Source organism: Camelus dromedarius, chromosome 35 (genome assembly GCF_036321535.1).
Source record: "Camelus dromedarius isolate mCamDro1 chromosome 35, mCamDro1.pat, whole genome shotgun sequence".
Lineage (NCBI taxonomy): Eukaryota > Metazoa > Chordata > Mammalia > Artiodactyla > Camelidae > Camelus > Camelus dromedarius.
The window spans coordinates 9,235,028-9,253,861 of NC_087470.1; the positions used below are offsets into that span (position 1 = coordinate 9,235,028).

At 35.8% G+C, this 18,834-nt stretch overlaps 1 protein-coding gene and 2 pseudogenes across 1 annotated transcript; 1 reads left to right on the top strand and 2 right to left on the bottom strand.

Moving 5' to 3' along the window:
- Positions 1 to 926, bottom strand: LOC135320020 (olfactory receptor 4C13-like; annotated as a pseudogene).
- An 8,327-nt stretch (positions 927 to 9,253) lies between these two features.
- LOC135320021 (olfactory receptor 4A47-like) lies at positions 9,254 to 10,168 on the bottom strand. The gene has a single exon (XM_064482413.1). It carries the CDS (start codon positions 10,166 to 10,168, stop codon positions 9,254 to 9,256), a length of 915 nt encoding a protein of 304 aa, XP_064338483.1.
- A 5,741-nt stretch (positions 10,169 to 15,909) lies between these two features.
- Positions 15,910 to 16,899, top strand: LOC105103489 (olfactory receptor 4A47-like; annotated as a pseudogene).
- The last annotated feature ends 1,935 nt before the right edge of the window (positions 16,900 to 18,834 follow it).

The following is an 18,834-nucleotide window of genomic DNA, read 5'->3' on the forward strand; positions in this document are numbered from 1 at the left end:
CTAAGTTACTCTCCTCTTCAACAAACTCCTCATGACATTTTCACCTCAATGTTTCCCACTGTGTAAATGATAGGATTTAACATGGCAGTGAATATTGCATAGAATATGCCCATAAACTTGTCCACAGGATAAGTGGCCACAGGACATTTGTAGGTGAATATACAAGGGACAAAAGAGAGCACCACTACTGTAAAGTGGGAGCTGCAAGTAGAGAGTGCCTTGTGCCGTCCTTCAGAGCCGTGGGACTTCAGGGAGCTCAGGATGACTATGTAGGAGATGAGTAGCATGAAAAAAATCAGTAAGCACATGCCCCCACTGTTGGCTGCCACCACCACTCCAAGCCTGTAGGAGTCACTGCAGGCCAGTTTTAACAGTGAGAAGAAATCACACCTGAAGTGGTCAATGACATTGGGACCACAGAAGGTCAAGTCAAATGCAAAAACAGTCTGCACAGTAGCGTGTAGGATCCCCCCAAGCCAGGCCACCACCACCAGGAACTGGCAGAGCCCCTGTCGCTTGATAGTTGTGTAGTGCAGAGGCTTGCAGATGGCCACATAGTGGTCATAAGCCGTGACAATGAGGGCTATGACTTCTGATGCTCCCAGGAAATGCTCCAAAAAGAGCTAAGTCATGCAGCCACCCCAGGAGATGGCTCCCCTCTGGTACAGTAGGTCAATAAGCATTTTAGGAGTTGTGACAGAGCTGAAGAGGACATCTATGAAGGACAAGTAGGGGAGAAAGAAGTACATGGGAGCTGAAAGTACAGGGCTGAGGGAGATGGTGATGACCATGAGCAGATTGACCAACATGGTAAATAGGAAAATGACCAAAAAGACAATGAAGAGTATTTTTTGCAAGTGTGGGTCCTGCGTGCATCCCTGGAGAACAAATCCAATCACATTGTTGGGAGATTTGAGGAGGTCCATTCAACAAGTAACACCTTCCTGGGACCTGAATTACCTACAAAATTTATGAAATATTGCCCATCAATCATGAAAGGATCATGGCCTGTATATCTCTAAACAAAAAAACAGAGCAGTCACTGTACCAGTGGAACGTGTCCCTGACACTACTGCCTTGGTGCTTGTTTCACTTCTCTCTTACTTTCTCCTTGATGTTTCCATCTCTTCAGACACCTAGTACCTGTCACTTGTAAAACATCTATAGGGTAACATTTAAAGGTTAATTTACTGAGAGAACACTGGACCACCTATGTGAGATCTGAATTCTCCTTCTGATCTAACTCCATGTGACTCTTCTAAATCATCTCTCTGTCCCATGGTTCTGAGCCCTACTCTGTGTCTGTGAGGTTACAGACTGTTATTCTCAGGTAGATCTTGTAAGCTGAGAGGTGCTGCACACAGGTAAGGGTTATTCCCTTTTACATAAGAATTCACATCTGAACCCTCAGCTCTAACTGTGGAAAGAAAGACACCATGAATGCTTATCTCCCATAAGCAGGCAGTTTAGGGAAATGCATATAAGTAGTTGTCAACATGCTGTCCCTGGTATCTACCAGAACACATAAGCTATTCAGGTGTGTTTCCTCAGTGCACCTACCACAGTGCCTGGCATAATGTTTGCACTGCCTGAAACCTGTTAGGTGATGGGTAAGTGCTTGGTGAATTGCCATTCTCCATGGATGAGTATACACCTGCTTCCCCAGGCCATAAATGAACCAGGAATTCAAATGTTCTCATCCTTCTGCTCTGTTTACCATCTCTCTCTAGCTTATCAAAAAACATTAATAAATATTTGAAAGGAAGTTGCCTTCTAGGTTAATACTTTCTGGCACAGATTATGGGGTAATATGAAAATATTAAGTGTCTCTAAGAATGAATGTATTATTGGGCCACTTTGCTTTCAAAATATATGATTGTTAATTGATATTTTCTATTCTTCAAAATTCTGTATCACAGACAATTTATCAGAGTCATGTTCAATAAACTTATAGCTTCAGTAGACCCGGATTAAAAAAAAATTCTGTATAAGTGTTCAGTACACTAGGACCTATCAAGCAAATGAAAATCTTATTGTCAAAGTTCTAAAATCAAAAATTTTATATGGAGAATAAAGAGAAATAATTTGCTAAATAAGATAGAGAGGTAATGTACTATAGACATAAATATATATTAACACACAAAACACAAACACAAAAATCTGTTACTATAAGTACCTTTACAAGTTCAGTCATTCAACACATATTTATGGACACTGACTGTGTATATTAATGTATGTGTGTGTTCACAGAATATTGTTTAAAATTGTCTCAGTGAAATGCCTTTAGTAATACCTTCCCTGACATTTTATTACCAAACAACAGCAATCCATCCCTCCATGATATGAGTGACCTTCCCACCCCTTTATGTTTCTGCCACAGGCATTCTCATGCCTTCTTCTCCCATCTTCCCATAGTATCCATCATCCATCATTCCTGGTTATAGGACACTGCATTTCGAATAGAATGGGGAAATTTGGGGACAGAAATTTCCCAAAGAAAATAAAAAACATAAATATAATACAATGTATTGTGCAAAAAAAGTCTTTTCCTTTCAAAGATAAATGAATAAAAAGCATTATTTTTTAATTATGCAATATGAAAAACTTCACATATGTGAAAACAAAGTGCGGCAGCTTCATTGCATTCCTCTGTTCTGTGGTTGACTCCCAACAGACCAGAAAAGAGAAGATTGTACATAAGGTAAGAATTATATTTAAAAATTATATTTAAAAAGTGTTTTAGAAATAACTATAAAGAAATAAAAATTACTTTTTCTTTTTTCATTAGCTCCACAGTACTCATTCTAGGATTAAACTCTAAAAAACTATTTTTAAAAGCTAAAAGTCTTTATTTACAAATATGTTCAACACAATTATTAAGAGTTGTGGAAAATTTAGAAACTACATGAAATGTTCCACATTGGGGAAATTGATCATTAAAACATAGTGCATCTCTTTGATTCATGTGTGGTTTTTAACAGTGTTTTTAAAAATGATGCAGTATCATTAGAAAAGTCTGATTATTACTAAGTGGGGAACATTTTGTATGAAAATTTGTTATATAGTTGATCTCATTTGATTCTAACTAATTATCTTATTCTTCTAATTGAAATATATATCAATAACAAAAAAGGCCCCAAATATTTTCACTTCTAAGTTGACGATGTTGTAGTTGAGTCGATCTTTCTTGAAGTTTTGCCTGCTGAAGAGGGACTGGAATCTTAGACTGGGGAGGATGAGGGCTGACTCTACAATTTGCCTTTTAACCCTGACAGTCTATGATGATGTGATTTCCTGGGAGGGGGCGGGGAATCTTACCTATGACCTTGTCTGACATAGAGCTCCATGGCCATGGCAAAAGGCAGCTGTTAGTCCTCCAAGAAAGCACTGAAGTTGTAAGATTAAAGTTGCCGAATAGCTCAGCTACAATAATTGTCTTTGCTGACTTATAAATAGTACATTTGGATAAGGTCTTTCTCTTTAATTTCAGACGTGCTACCATGTTTCCTGTTTGTAGGTCAATCTGAAGAAGTTTGTTAGCTGTGGCTGATTGAACCCCAGGGGTATTTCACCTCCATTAGATCTTCCAACAACCCAACTATTTCATGAAACTGAACTGAACTTCAGAGGGAAAATTATAGCATTCATTTTTATTTTGAACTCTTCTTAAATCTACATGAAGACAAAATATTATGACAGAAAAATAATAGGTTGACCATTTATGAATTTAGGTATTTGAAACAAATGAGCTTAATATTATGTCTGAATATTTGCTATTATATAAATTACTCATGTAGGTGGGTAACTCTCTGATTTAAAGTTTTTTATTATATGATTTTATTATCAATCTACCTGTTAGGCAAATCAGAAATTTTAACTATTATTTTCTGAAGTACATTAAGTGATAATTATTAACCCTATTATAATATTGACACTTCACATCAGGTAAAGTTTATGGTACTTTTTCAAAGTGGTTGTATCTTGTGTGAATTCTGGAATTAGATTAACAAGATAATGATGAAAATAATTTCACTCTTTAATTATATTCAGAGGTGGTAGAAATACATTTATTTCTGTCATTGTTTCATTTTATAATTAATGTTGCAATGAAAATGAGAGTACAGCTATCTCTTCAGATTCCTGGTTTCATATCCTGGCTATGAAATATACATAGGATATGCACATACACATAGGATTGCTGAATCATACATTAGATTTATCGTTAATATTTTGAGAAATCTCCATAATGTTCTTCATGGTGTCTGAACAAATTTATATTCCCACCAAAGAACAGTAGAGTTCCATTCTCTGTATATCCTCACCAAAATATCTGCTCCATGTCAAATAGAGCCATCCTGACAAGTGTGAGGTAACGTGTCAGAATGGCTCTGACTTCCATTTTCCTGTTGATTAGTGATGTTGAGCATATTATTCTCATATTCTTATTGGCCATTTGTATTCTTGTATGGAAAAATATCTATTCAGGTGCTTTGCTCAATTTTAAATCATTTTTTTGTTGTCACAATTTTGTTGTAGAAATTCCTTATATATTTTAGATATTAACTCATTATGAGACATATGAATTTCTCTCAATCACTAAGTTACCTTTTCGTTCCTTCATTGTTCCCTTGAATATAAATATTAATCTGAATTTAAAACTTGATATCCTGGACTTCAAGCTGATGTTATGATGGGATTGGCTTAACTGAGCTGATCAACTTTACCTCCTCTCTCTGGGAGCCCTAAGCTGCCATTTTACATGTCTGACTACCTCACTGGGCAGACATTGTCTATATTACCCTACATCTACATGTATAAGAAAGAGACTCAATACAGTCTAGTCTTGTAGTCATCCCTGCCAAGGGACCATTCATACAGTTGAAATAATCTTGGACCTTCCTTAAGTGTCAGGCAAAAGATGAATACCAGAGTGTGACCTAAGCACATGCCACAAGGAGCAAAAGAATTGTTCAGTCAAATCCTAACCAAATTCATCTGCAGTCAGATACAGATAAGCAGATGGCAAGATAGCGCTGTGTGTTGACAGATATAAGCCTGTGTGTCATCAAACATACACCTGTATATGGCAAGAAACAGCCCTGTGTGTAGACAGATGCAGTCCTGTGTGTGATCACATCAAATACATAGGCATGTACATATACAAATGCATTCATGTTGCTAATCAAATATTGACCCATGTGCCATCCTATACCAACCCAGTGTGTTCACACAGAGGCACATATGTGCAGTTGGATGTAGACCTGAATTTCATTGAATGTAGACATACATGTGGTCATAGGGATTTACATGAGTTTGGGTCAGATCTGAGTGTGTGGTGGGATACATGCTTGTGTAGATTTGGATAGAGGCCTATGAATGTTTGAATATAGACATTTTGAGAGAGGTAAATAGACAGGCTTACTGACACTAGCTGGCTATCAGCAAGGGGAAGGAAGTGCCAGGCTGTTGCAAAACAGGACTTTTTCTCTTATCCCACAGCTGACTCCTTGATCTCAAGCACACAGCCACACAACAAGACACTCATGTCCCACAACTGCTGTGTCAGTCCCAAGGACACATCCTGGTATCTCTTTCTTTGTTCTCTTTTTCCACTGAAGTTTCTGCTTCAGGGCTGAGGTCCATGGGAGGAAAGAGTCTATAATAGAAGCAGATTGGCACCACTGGAATGAAGATTATGATGGCGAAGCCTTTCATAAAAAGACCCTGTGACCCGTTTGGGGGATGAAGTCTCAACAGTCTACCTGGATGACTGCTCCTGACTTGATTGGTTTTTTTTTTTCTCCCTTTCCTCTCTGAGCAATGAAGCAGCTTTTCACTTTGACCCTTTGCCTCTGCTGAGAATTCTTTCTCAACCTGGTGGGCTTACCAACTTGAGGGCCTTTGTATCCACTAACAATATGTCCTTGGCTTTGAGAATTGTCCTGTAGTTCAGAACAGGAAAAATCATTAAGCCCCTTCTGATTAGCTCATTGAAAATGTGAATCAAATGTAAATAGGAGAGTCTTCTTTTTAAATAAAGAATTATAATGTAAGATTTATTTACACTCTACAGTGATGATTACAAATTTTTACTTAGACATCAATAAATCTTTAACAATATATGTCTTACTTGGAATGGGAAAATAAAATATTAAAACATGTCATTTTCCTCAAAATAAATATATAGAGTCCTGATATTCAAAATATATTTTTATGAGAAGATTTCAAACATTTCAAAATTACCCTAAATTTTAGGTGAGGAAGGGAAAAAGTGGGAGAAAAAGGAGAAAGTGCCCCAAATTTGAATCTTCTTGATGGTGTAAAATCTGATGTACTAAATGGAAAATTTTCATATTATTACCAAAATCAATAATTATGTTGGCAGATTATTTTCCCTGTTTGGGCTTAGATGTTTCCCCATCATAAACAAAAATGCATTTTAGGTGGGAAAAAAAATAAAATTGAAAAGCTGTCATTTAAATAAAGATTAAAATTAATAAAACATTTGGAAGTATGTGGATTTTCCAAGTGATAGAATAATCAAAAGTAAAAGAATATTAAATAACACATGTATATAGGGACACTCATAATTCTAAAATAAAAATATTTGTAGGAAATTTCAAGGAAGAGTGAATATTTGTAGCATACATAAACATATATATACATTTACATATATTTATATATACACACATACATATATTTACAATTTAACATAGAAAGATTTCATCAAAATTTATCAGAAAAAATCACACTCCAATAGATCAAGAATTGAAGTTATGGACAAAGTATAGAGTAAATTCCATGTGCCATATGTTGTGTAAGAAACAGAGAGCACAAAGGTAAGTAACTTTCTTTGACTTCTGGGAGATTTAGACCAACAGAGAAAATTAACAAACACTCTTATCTCATCCCTTGAAATGACTACACAAATTTGAAAATTAACTAAATGTCTGTCTTGGTCCATTTGAGCTGCTAATACAGAATATCATACACTGGGTATCTTAAACACTAAACATTTATTTTTCACAGGTTTGTAGGTGCAGGAGTCAAAGATTAAGGTGCTGGCAGATTCCATATCTGGAAGGTCCCCTCCCTAGTTCATAGGCAGCCATTTATTTGTTGAGTCCTCACATGGCAGAAAGGTCATGTAAGCTCTTGGGGTCTCTTTATAAAGGCATTAATCCCATTCATGAGGACCCCACTTCCATGATCTAATCATTTCTCAAAGAGCCCTACTCCAAATACCAGTACATTATAAAGGATTTAATTTATAATTTTGAAGAGGGACACAAATCCTCAGTCTATAGCAGCATCCAAAAGGGGAGGAACAAATTATATAAGATCTGACAAATTCAAATGCTTGGTAGTATTTTGTGCATTGTATTGTATTTGTGAAGACTTTGAGATAATATAAGAACTTTCTCTGTAGTAGGGATAATATCAGAATATGAGGTTTTTTCATACAGTGTCATTTACTGGTGAAACACACCCATTGCTCTAAAGACTTGGCCCATCATGAATCCAGACTAAATAATGGAGGCAGAATAATAGAGTTTTTTTGTAATAGGGAAGAACAAATCTGACTCCATGCTAGATTTGTTCCTTTTGCTTTAAACTTTTGCTCTGTATCCTGTGCCTAGTCATGCTGGTTCTGCATGTTTTGTAGATGAATGTTGCCTACAGCCTGAAATATACAAGATAGTGTATTCTCAAGACTCTGACATTTAAGCATGTAACACTTTTCCATTCACATATAGATAATCTGTTGCAGAATAGAGAATAACATTTGTCTCATTGGAGGTTTACAGAGACATCATAACTGATCTACCTGGACAGCTTCAAGAACAAAGTATTTCAACACCAAGAAGTCTGTAACACTCAGCCACGCCCTCTCCCCTTTATCCCCTTCTTAGTATAAAAGGAGCCTGAATTGTGATTTCGGTAAGATGATTCTCTAAGACTTTAGTTCTTCATCTACTCAGCCTGCTGGATTTCCAAAAACAATTGTTATCCTGGTGCCAACACCAGGCCTCCCAATTTACTGGCCTGTCATGTGGTGAGCAGAACAAGTTGGGACTGGGAGACATGTTGACCACATATTTCTGATGATTTAGAGGCAGGTAATATTTTGCTTCAAGCTTCATTCACAGATGGAGAGGATTTTATGAATGATGTCTATCAAAGAAAACAATATATTCTGGCCTCTTTATTACCTAGGAAATTGTATTTCATTAGCATGAGAGATAAGAAGGGCATATATTGTCACCATCTTTCTTAAAAATGATATCATCCAAAATGTCTGGTGTCAGGTTCTAAAATGCATGTTTTAAGCTCATGGATTATGGTGAATGCTAAATTTACACAAAAAGGAAGACCTGGATCTCTACAGAGTTTATGAAACATATAAGCAAAAAAGGAGATGGTGATATTGAAAAATAACAGAGGTATGATCAGATATTTTAAACTATTTGGGAAGGTTAATGAATCATATCTATGAAAATATGGCTCCAAACAAAGCTGCTCCACTTGAGGAGATAATATGATTACCTAATTAGGAAAAGAAGTAAAAGTTGGTTATTTTTCTGCATATAAATCTTGGTAATTCACATTATTTCTATAAACTTAGCTTCCTTATGATTTCTATTACAACACTGAAACTATACTCTTTGATGTTAATATTCTAAGCAATACAAGCTAATTAATTGATTTAAAGTATCTTGCAACTACATGCTTTCAATATTAACATGGGCTGTCTTTGTGTGGGGAGGAGTGAATGAAATGTTTATGTCATATGTCTTCTATTATTTTTTTAAAACTGTAATGCATCATTAATTCTGAGAAAGATTACATCATTTAACAGAGAAACAGGAGAAAATCTTCCCCTAACTAAAATAAATTTGTGATATAAACTGTAGGTTAACTCATCTATAGAATATAAATCTATATTCACAAGAGAGATACTTTACATCCAAAAATTGTACATATTTCCCTAAGAAATGGTGATAATCTTAAAAATGTATTTCAAATTATATATATATACACACACATACACATATATATATTTGAACTAGAAAATTCTGAAAATCTTAAAAGTATATTTAGATCATTGGAAGTATTCATGTAATAAATGTTTTTTAACATGTCCAAGTTATTAAACCTGAGGAAACACCTACTACAGGTAAATAGTCACACATGGCTTTCCTGAAAATAGCAATTTGTCATTGAAAATAAGTGATAACATTTACCTCCTGTCTCATTTCCTTTTTCTGGTCCAGAGCTTTTTCATGGCATGTTTTATCTCTCCATTTCTCAGAGTATAGATTAGAGGGTTCAACATAGGGGTGATAATGGTGTAAAACACAGTCAAGGACTTATCGATGGGTAAGGTAGAAGGAGGTCTCACATACATAAAGATACAGGGGACAAAGAAGAGGACCACCACAGTAATGTGAGAGCCACAGGTGGACAAGGCTTTGCACCTCCCTTCCTGACTAAGATTCTTCAGGGAGTGCAGGATGACCCCATAGGAGATGAGTAAGAGCATAAAGAAGACCATACACATTGCCCCATCACTGGCAACCACAGTGAGGCCAATAATGTAGGTGTCAGAGCAGGCAAGTTTTAACAAGGGGTACATGTCACAGCCAAAGTGGTCAATGACACTGGGACCACAGAAGGGAAGGTTATAAACAAACAGAGGATGAGCTACAGCATGTAAAAACCCACCAACACAGGTCAACAGTGGCAGCCGTACACACACTTGCTTATTCATGATTGCTGAATAATGCAAAGGTTTGCAGATGGCCACGTAGCGGTCGTAAGCCATGGCCACCAGGAGACAAATAGCACAACCAAATAAGTGCCCTGTAAAAAGCTGGATCATGCAATCTTGGAATGAAATAGTTTTGTTCTCACAGAGTAAATCTACAATCATACTTGGGGTGACTGTAGCAGAATAAAGAGCATCCATAAATGATAAGTAGCCAAGAAAGAAGTACCTAGGGGAACCCAGGGTTGGACTGACCACCACAGTCACAACAATGAGTAGGTTGCCCACCATTGTCACAATGTACATAAGCAAGAACACAACAAATAATATTTTCTGACCCTGGGGGCTCCGAGTGAGCCCCAAGAGGACAAACTCAGTCACATTCCTCCTTTGTTCCATAGAGTCTTCTGTATGTTTTATTTCAGTGTTCAGGGCAAAAAATTCTGTTAATATAATTGTTTCTAGGGGCTTCCTGAAGTCTTAGATATTTTGTTTATTCAATCAAGGAATAGACAGTATGGTTTATTATGTTCCAGTACTTTCAGTGATTATAGTAAAGGCTGATGAAAACATTATCCCTAACCTCAAAAAGCTTTTAGTCTAATGGAGCAGCAAGTAATTAAGAGATATATGTGGGACAAGAACATATTATTCAGTAAATGAGTTGGCACAATTAGCTTTCCATCTGGAAGCTAATTAAATTGTATATATAGGTAATACGTTATACAAAAATAAAAATTGATTGAAGTTCTAATAGAAAAGAAAAGAAAGATTTACTTTATTTTAATTTCCAGCATTAAGGAAGTGAACTTTTCTAACCTAGGGTTTGAAGAAACTTCTTAACCAATCATTTAAATCCCAAAGAGATATATTTAACAATTTCAAAAAAGTTTTTAAGGTCTTAGGAAAAGATACTACAATGTAAATAGACAAAGGCAGTTTGGAGAAAGATTCACATTGTACAGGATCTACACAGAGTTAATGTCTAAAATAGACAAAAATGTCAAAACAACTTATGCATAAAATAAAAATAAAATATAAAATAAATAAAAATACAAACAAACTGTTAAAGGAAGAATACATCTAAATGGCCCACAAACATGTTAGTTCACTGAGGCTGGGAACAGAAAAGTGGGAACTGAAGTAATGGCTTACTTACTACAGTATTACTTTGTGTCCTTGAAAGCCACTCAAGGTCTACAGATGCTACATCATCTTTTAATTTTTAACAGATTAACAAACAATGTTTAGAAAACATATTGATTGAGACTATCATCATATTTATAAATATCTCCTTATGAAAATATCCCAAATTAGTTACACTTGAAATTAGTTTCTAAGGCTACTTTATGTTAAAGAAGGTCTCTTTCTGTTAGAGAGGGTAATATGAAAATATTCAGGAAGAGTATTATAGAATAGAATCAATCTCCATACACTTTAGTGATCATAAAGGATTAATAACATGGCTGATTATGAAAATCACAAAGGAGAACCTTTAAAAGACCGAACTCTCATACCACCATTGTACTCTGGCAAAATGTAAAGCTTAGTTCAGAATCTTGTGTATAAACACCCTCCCTGGATTACCTACACAAGGAGACAGCCATTCAATCCACATTCTGGATTCTCTGCCTTCTCTTTTGTCCTTCACCCACTGATGTCATCTCTCAGAACACAGAAAGCAAGATACATATACCATCACTGGACCTTGAACTGTTTCCATGTGACCAACTCATTCCGTGCTGGCAGGAAATCTATCTCATCTCAGTCATTCAGAAAAATATTCCTTTTCAGATAATTGGGATTTTCAAAATGAGTATCAATGGCCCATTACAAAAGAACTCTGAATCTTGAGTCTGAACACAGAACTGAAATAGTCATTGTTGGCAGGATTTGTCCGAATAACCAACTAATGTTAATTCAACATTTTGATTGGTGACAAAACTGTAAATTGTGTCATGAATTCTTTACATAGAAACAATTTTATTGGTGACTTATACCAATAAAAGTGAAATAGTGAAACAGCATTTGCAGTCTTTTTAGTCTCAATCAGTTATACTGTCCTGCCTTGACACAGCATTGCTGAACTCTGGGTTTCCTGAAAGATGGAGAATGATTATGTATACATACTTATATTATGTTTGGGGTCAATCATTTCAGTTCATGAATGTCTTTCCTGCAGGAAAGAACAAAGGTCCATAAACCCTTTATCTACATTTGAACTCATGAACATGTTATGGAGTCATTCACCTGGTGCATCTCCAAGGGTGATTCTTGTCTAATTAAATTCATTGGGACCTTAATCATAATTTTGATGGTAGACTCTTTGTTCTCCAGGGGTGCCATCAGGATAATCACCACATAGAACAGGACTTACAGGACAATGCTCCCTAAGGAAGGGCATAAAAAGATAAACCAACAATCAAACAAAAACAAACTTGAGGTCATGTCACCAAAAGGGAAAAGTTCAGTCTAGGCAGCAATGGAATATGTAAAAATCTGTTTAAATCATGACCTTAAAAATAGGAAAATCTGTTTAAGCTTTGTCTTTGAAGATGACATCTGAACTCATTTCCAAAATATTATGAGTGCTAATTTCAGAACAAGACACTTAAAACTCATTTCAAATGCAGATACATTTTATCACATACTTGGTCACATATTTTCAGACAGGCAAGTTGATAGAATCTATGTTAGTTTGGAAATAGGGAAAGAAAACATTTGTGGGGCTATTCTACTCATCTCCAAGTGCTCATGGGGCATTCACCAAAGGAGACTATTCACTAGGCCATGACACAATCATAATACCTTTCAAATAACTTAAATCATATAGAGTGTGTATGTGTATATATATACTCATATATATATACATATATATACACATATATATATATATATTTTACAATAATGTAATTCAATTAGAAATCAATAACTAAAATATATCATTTTTCAATTAATTACAAAGTAAGCATTAGAAATCTAAATTAACTGTGAACTTTCTGAAAGGCATATTTTCAACACAAGGATAATGATACAAATTTCTCTAAAAGATATATGAAACATACTTATGAAGTATATGTATATGTATAAAAGGCTATATGTCATGTATATTATTATATATAAATCCACTGGGTGTAGCTAAAGGAGTGCTTAGAGAGGAATGTATACCTTAAATGCAAGTGTTGGAAATCAAGAAATGTTACAAGGAATGAACTGAGCTTCTGTCTCAAGAAGCTAGAAAAAGATAAGAAAAATGAAACCCAGAGGATATTGTAGAAAGGAAATAGCAAATAGAAGACAGAAATCATAAATAGAAATTAAGTGAAAATAGAGAAAATATTTAAAACCAGGAATTTGTTTCTTTGAATATTTGATATAATTGATAAGATCCTAGAAAACAGATTAAGAAAAAAGAACAAATTATTAGAATTAACAGTGAAGGGAGGGTCATCACTGCAGATACTGCAGATCTTAAAAAGAATAAAATGATATGATGAACAGATTTATGATGGTGTACTCACCAACTAAGGGAAAATGGACCACTGCTATAAACAGACAAGTTTCTAAACACACAAGGAAAAATAATTAAAAGCTAGAATAACTTAATACCTAAATAAATGAATTCTTTAGAATCCTATCATTCCCAAAACAAAATTTCATTTCCACATAGTTTGAATCAATGAATTCTATAGACCCACTAATAAAGAAATAGCACCAGTCTACATAAATACTTTCACAGATGGGAGGAATTAATAGAATTCCTAATGCATTTTATGCGCCCAGCAAAACCCTTATACTAGAATGAACAAAGTATGGCAAAGAAAAGAATTAGATTAATACTTCACATTAACAAAGATACAAAACCCTGAACACAGTATTTAGTATTTAGTTTCATTCTATTGGATGCTTTTTTTTTTATTTTTATTTTTCCTTGCTTATGTGGTTTCTGAGGAGGCCTTGAGATTCACTCAGTCCAGGGGTAATTATGTCCCACGACTGATGCTAAATCTTCCTAAGTGTTCAACTCAGTGCCCTGGCCTGGGGCCCTAAGAGCTTTTCCAGCTGGTAAGAATGTGCATTATTCTGGGTCCAGTGTGAGGACCAAGCACTGTTCTCAGTAGTCCATCTGGTTAAAACTTTCCCCAGCCTCAGGGAGTTTCTTGAAATGCATGCGCTGGTCAGTACTCTAATGCTTAGCTGAAAGGGATCCCCTTTAGTTCTCCAGAACTCTCTCTGTCAACGTCAGTCTCTCTCACTCTATTTCTATGGACTAAAACTACTTGCATTATTGTCAGTTTTCTACAACCTCAAGCAGCTTAAAGTCAGTAAAAGGTATAAATCCCATAGACTCATGACTCCAAAGGAATGCTATAGATAACACACAGTGTTTTTCTGTGAGTGTGTTGCATTTCTGCCTTTTGCAATATTTTCTCCAAACAAAATTTCATTTATTTATCATCTATACATCAAAGGAATTACAGATGCCTCATGAACAAAATAAATGTACATAAAGAGAAAACTATTTTCATATTTACATTTTTACAAAGGAATAACCACAAAATTTCAGCATCCACTGGAGTTTTAACAAGAAATAGCATACTCAAAATGAGAGATTAAAATGAGTTGATTATATTTACTTGTCAAGGTATGGGTTGAGTTGAGGGAAACTAACAGGGGATGATAAAGACCCCAGGGTTAGTAACAGTAGGAAGACATGAACACAATAGGGCTTCAGAGATAGATCACAGGAACCCAGAAGGTCCATCCAAGGGAGCCCTTCCTCAGTGGAAGGCACCCAGCTATTGACTAACCACTACAGGGAACCAGAACAATAAATACAATGACATGCCTCTTTTCTTCTCACCTTCCCTGAAATATTCAGCTCATACTACCCCTTGGCCAGAAGGAAAGGGCACTGGTTAAAGTAGATCAGGAAAGAGTGCTGCTCATGATGGAGAGAGTGAGAGATCTCAGTGGGTGAAAGAAAGATCATTTTTAACATTCTAACTGTTTATTCAGTTATTTTATTTGTTTGTTTTTGGGGGAGGTAAGAGAGTAAATGCTATGTTTTAGAGTTAGCTTGAAAAAAAGAAAAAAAAAACCAGAGGGAATTGAACATCTTCCAACTTGTTTATTCACTTAATTTTATTGAACAGCAGTGTGAGTCAGACACTGAACCAAGTGCTGGGGAGACAGGCCTATATTCCTTAGACTTATTTAAGTGGCTTTTAAATGGAAGGGGTGGGTGAATTAGACTCAATTTGTGTATCAACTGTGTGCAGAACCAGAGTCAATAGTTGTACAAACATTTTAGTAGTTAAGGAAGAGTTTTTAGCATTTCTTATTGGCTGAGAAGCAGTCAGATTTATTATATTGTGAGCTCCCTGTGCCTAAAGGTCCTCCAGCAAAGGCCCAGGGACAAGCTGTCAGAAGGCACTGAAGAAGGATTTAAGCTTCTTTGTAAGAAGCTGAATTAAACAGCCTCAGTTGTTCACTCTTTTTTTGTCATGTTGCTTATCCTCTAGCACACTATGGAAAAAATAGTTTGTATTATCAAGCAGCTTTGGATTACTTGAAAACCCAATATATTAAGTTTTAGTCACGTTGCTACTGAAAATATTGTCTTTACACGTTAATGCCCCAACTCTGCATTCATGTCCAGCATTGAAGTGAAAGAAGACAGGATGAATATGACTGAATTCATTCTAATGGGAATTAGCGGAATCCTCAGATACAGAAAATCCTTTTTTTGTTGTTATCACCTAATTGTCATTGTCATGGGCAACCTGCTCACTGAGGTTGCTATAATCTGTGCTCAACTTTGGACCCTCTCATGTATTTCATCCTGACTTTCTTGTCTTTGATAGATGCATGCTATTCCTCTTTCATAATCCCTAAAGCATTAGGTAATTTGCTCTCTGATTCAAAAGCTGTCTCCTTCTCAGTGGCTATATGACACAGCTCTTTACTCAACATTTCATGGGAACTTCAGAGATCATCCTCCTTGTGGTCATGGCCTATGACCCTATGTGACCATCTGTAGACCCCTGCACTATAACACATTGGGCACAAATAGATACTTCATACACATTGTTTTAATTGAATGGATAAATGAAAGATAAAACTTGTAATGCATTTAAAAGTTTTCTGCCTTGATTTGTAGATAAAATGCTTCTAATTTGTGAAGTCAGCTCCTGTACAGACTAGATGGAAGCAAGGAACAATGTAACTTATTTCATCCTCTTGTGCCTCACACACCATCTCAAGGAGCAGAGTCCTTTTTGCTATTTTCTTGCTCTTCTGCATTTTGACATTATGGGCAATGTGCTCATTGTCATGACAATAACTGTCAGTAAGACCCTGAACTCACCAATGTACATTTTTCTTGTGAGCTTATCATTTATGGACATGGCTTATTCCTCTTCTGTTTCCTCCAGATTGCTTTCAGACTTGTTCTTTGGGGAAAACACCATATACTTTGAAGATTACAAATCTCAGCTGTTTAAAGAGCATATTTTTGGTGGATCAGAGATTGTTATTCTATTGGTGATGGCTTATGTCTGCTATGTGGCCATCTGTAAACCCTTGCATTATTTGGTTATCATGAGGCAAAAGGTGTGTGTTGTGCTGCCAGTGGTGTCCTGGGTGGAGGTTTTCTGCACTCAGTAATTGAACTTGGCACTATTTATTGGCTCCCGTTCTGTGGTCATAATGTCATTGATCACTTTACATGTGACATGTACCCCTTATTGAAACTCATCTGCACTGACACCTATGGCATTGGCATCTTAGTGGTGGCCAATGGAGGACTGATCAGCACTACTGTGTTTCTGCTCTTACTCATCTCTTATGGAGTCATCTTGCACTCTCAAAAGAACCTGAGTCAGGAAGGGAGGTGGAAAGCCCTCCAGACCTGTGGTTCCCACATCACTGTGGTTGTCTGCTGCTTTGTTCCCTGTATTTTCATGTATGTGAGACCTGCTAAGACTTTCCCCATTGATAAATCATTAAGCATGTTTTTAACAGTCATCACCCCTATGCTGAACCATTTAATCAATAGTCTATGAAATTCTGAGATGACTAATGCTATGAAGAAGCTCTGGAGGGAAAAAAGGCAGATCAAGTATTGAATAAGGGAATTATCCATCACAAAGAAACTAATTTAGCATTAGGGCCAATCTCCTTGGAAGGTAAAAGTCTTCGTAAATCTAATGCAAATTTTCTTTTTCTCTAAAGGATTTCTGATAATTAAATTAAAGATTGAATTATATGTTCAAAAACAATGATGGTTTCCATGTTAGAATGTACATCCTATAGTATCTGGTTGATTACTGCACCTAGCGGGGTGGAGAGGGGTGGAATGCATTAAATAGGGAATCAATAAATAATATCTAATGAATTAGTCAATGATATTTTTATAGAGTTACACTAATTTTAATGAATTTCTGCATTTAGTTTTATTACATTCTCATTCTTAGTTTCATTTTTGTCAGAATCTTGAGTTTAATCATCATTCTATTTATTATATTAGTTAAAATATTTAATGCTGTATGGACTATTGTCTTTACTTCATTTGCCTTACTTGTGAAATTTTAATGTAATATTTTAGTTTTAAAATAAAATTTGGATGATAGACGATAATAAATATTAAAAATAGAATCCATGGAAATGAAAGAGTGTAGAATAAAACCTCCTTCACATCCCAAACAATTGTCTCTCAGTCTTCCAGGTGCAGTCACTCTGTTCTGAGACTTGACTCATAACGTTTGCAAATACCAGCATGTTGTCACACATGCATGTGTTTATGTCTGTGTTGCGAGTTTGCATTGCACCACTTAGCCTTCTGAAGGCTATTACATACGAATCTATATAGAAGTGATTAATTCTCAGTTTCCTCACACTTGCACTTTGTTACACAGAGACACTAAACTGGACGCACCTGTGATCGGGAGGAACTGCTATTACTTCACAGTGGGTCTGCTTCTCTTACTTTCACCTTTGTGCCCTATTGCTTTTGCTACAAGTTAATCACCAAAGGGGGGTCACCTGTAGCTTAAAGTATACATAATGAATGGCCCCTCTCTGAGAACCGGTCTCCCGTGCCTTAGCATTAACCTAAAATAGCTCTGTTGAGCTCAAGGAAACATCCCGACCAGGCCCACCTGTGACTGACCACAGGACATTCACACACACACCCTCTGGAGTCTGGCCAGAACCAGCAAATATTTGCAACACCTTTCACTTTTTATATTTTACTGTCTCACTTACCCTTTCTGTTCTGTAAGGAAACTAGCATCCAAACCCAGGCAAGATGGTTCTTTGGGACACTAGTCCACCCTATCTTTGGTCTGCTGGCTCCCCAGATAAAGTCACTATTCCTTGCCCTAACAACTTGTGTCTCAGTGTGTTGGCCTGTTGTGTGGTGAGCAGTATAAACTTAGATTCAGTAATAAAAACTCATTTTTGTTATTATCTTAACTAGCTATTCACTTTAAGGAACTCATTTTCACAGTTTTGCTTTATTGGTGGGGATTTTACATTATTACAAATTTCACGTACATTTTTGAGCATTGGGTGACCAGTTCAAGTATGGTATAATGTTAAAGAGCATAGTCTTTTTGAGGAAGATTCTTCTGAGATCAAATCTTAACTTTCCCATTTTAATGTAAACTTTGGCAAAACACAACTTCCTCAAGTTTTGTTAAATGGGAAATGGTGGAGATATTTTCTAGATCAAATAAAAGAATCTATATAAACTCTTAGATAACTAAATGCTCAGAAATATTAATTATTGTGAACACTTTATTATTAGAGTCTTTTAAATTGTAATAGAACTCCTTAACTCACATAGAGTATTAAGTTAATATACATGTTAGTTTTATAAGTATATTTATAAATCAATATGTTAATTAAATAATAATTAATTAATCTATCTCTAGGAAGCCTCATACATAATTTCTCTGTGTCTGCAGAGAGGAACATGATGAAAGCTGGCTGACCTTGTAAGCATTCTTAGTGCTGGAATGGTCCTCTAACCTCCTAATATATTAAATCATCTCCTTTTT

What these genes read in the sequence shown, in the direction of transcription:
- LOC135320021 (XM_064482413.1), bottom strand. Translation starts at nt 10,168, where the DNA reads ATGGAACAAAGGAGGAATGTGACTGAGTTTGTCCTCTTGGGGCTCACT.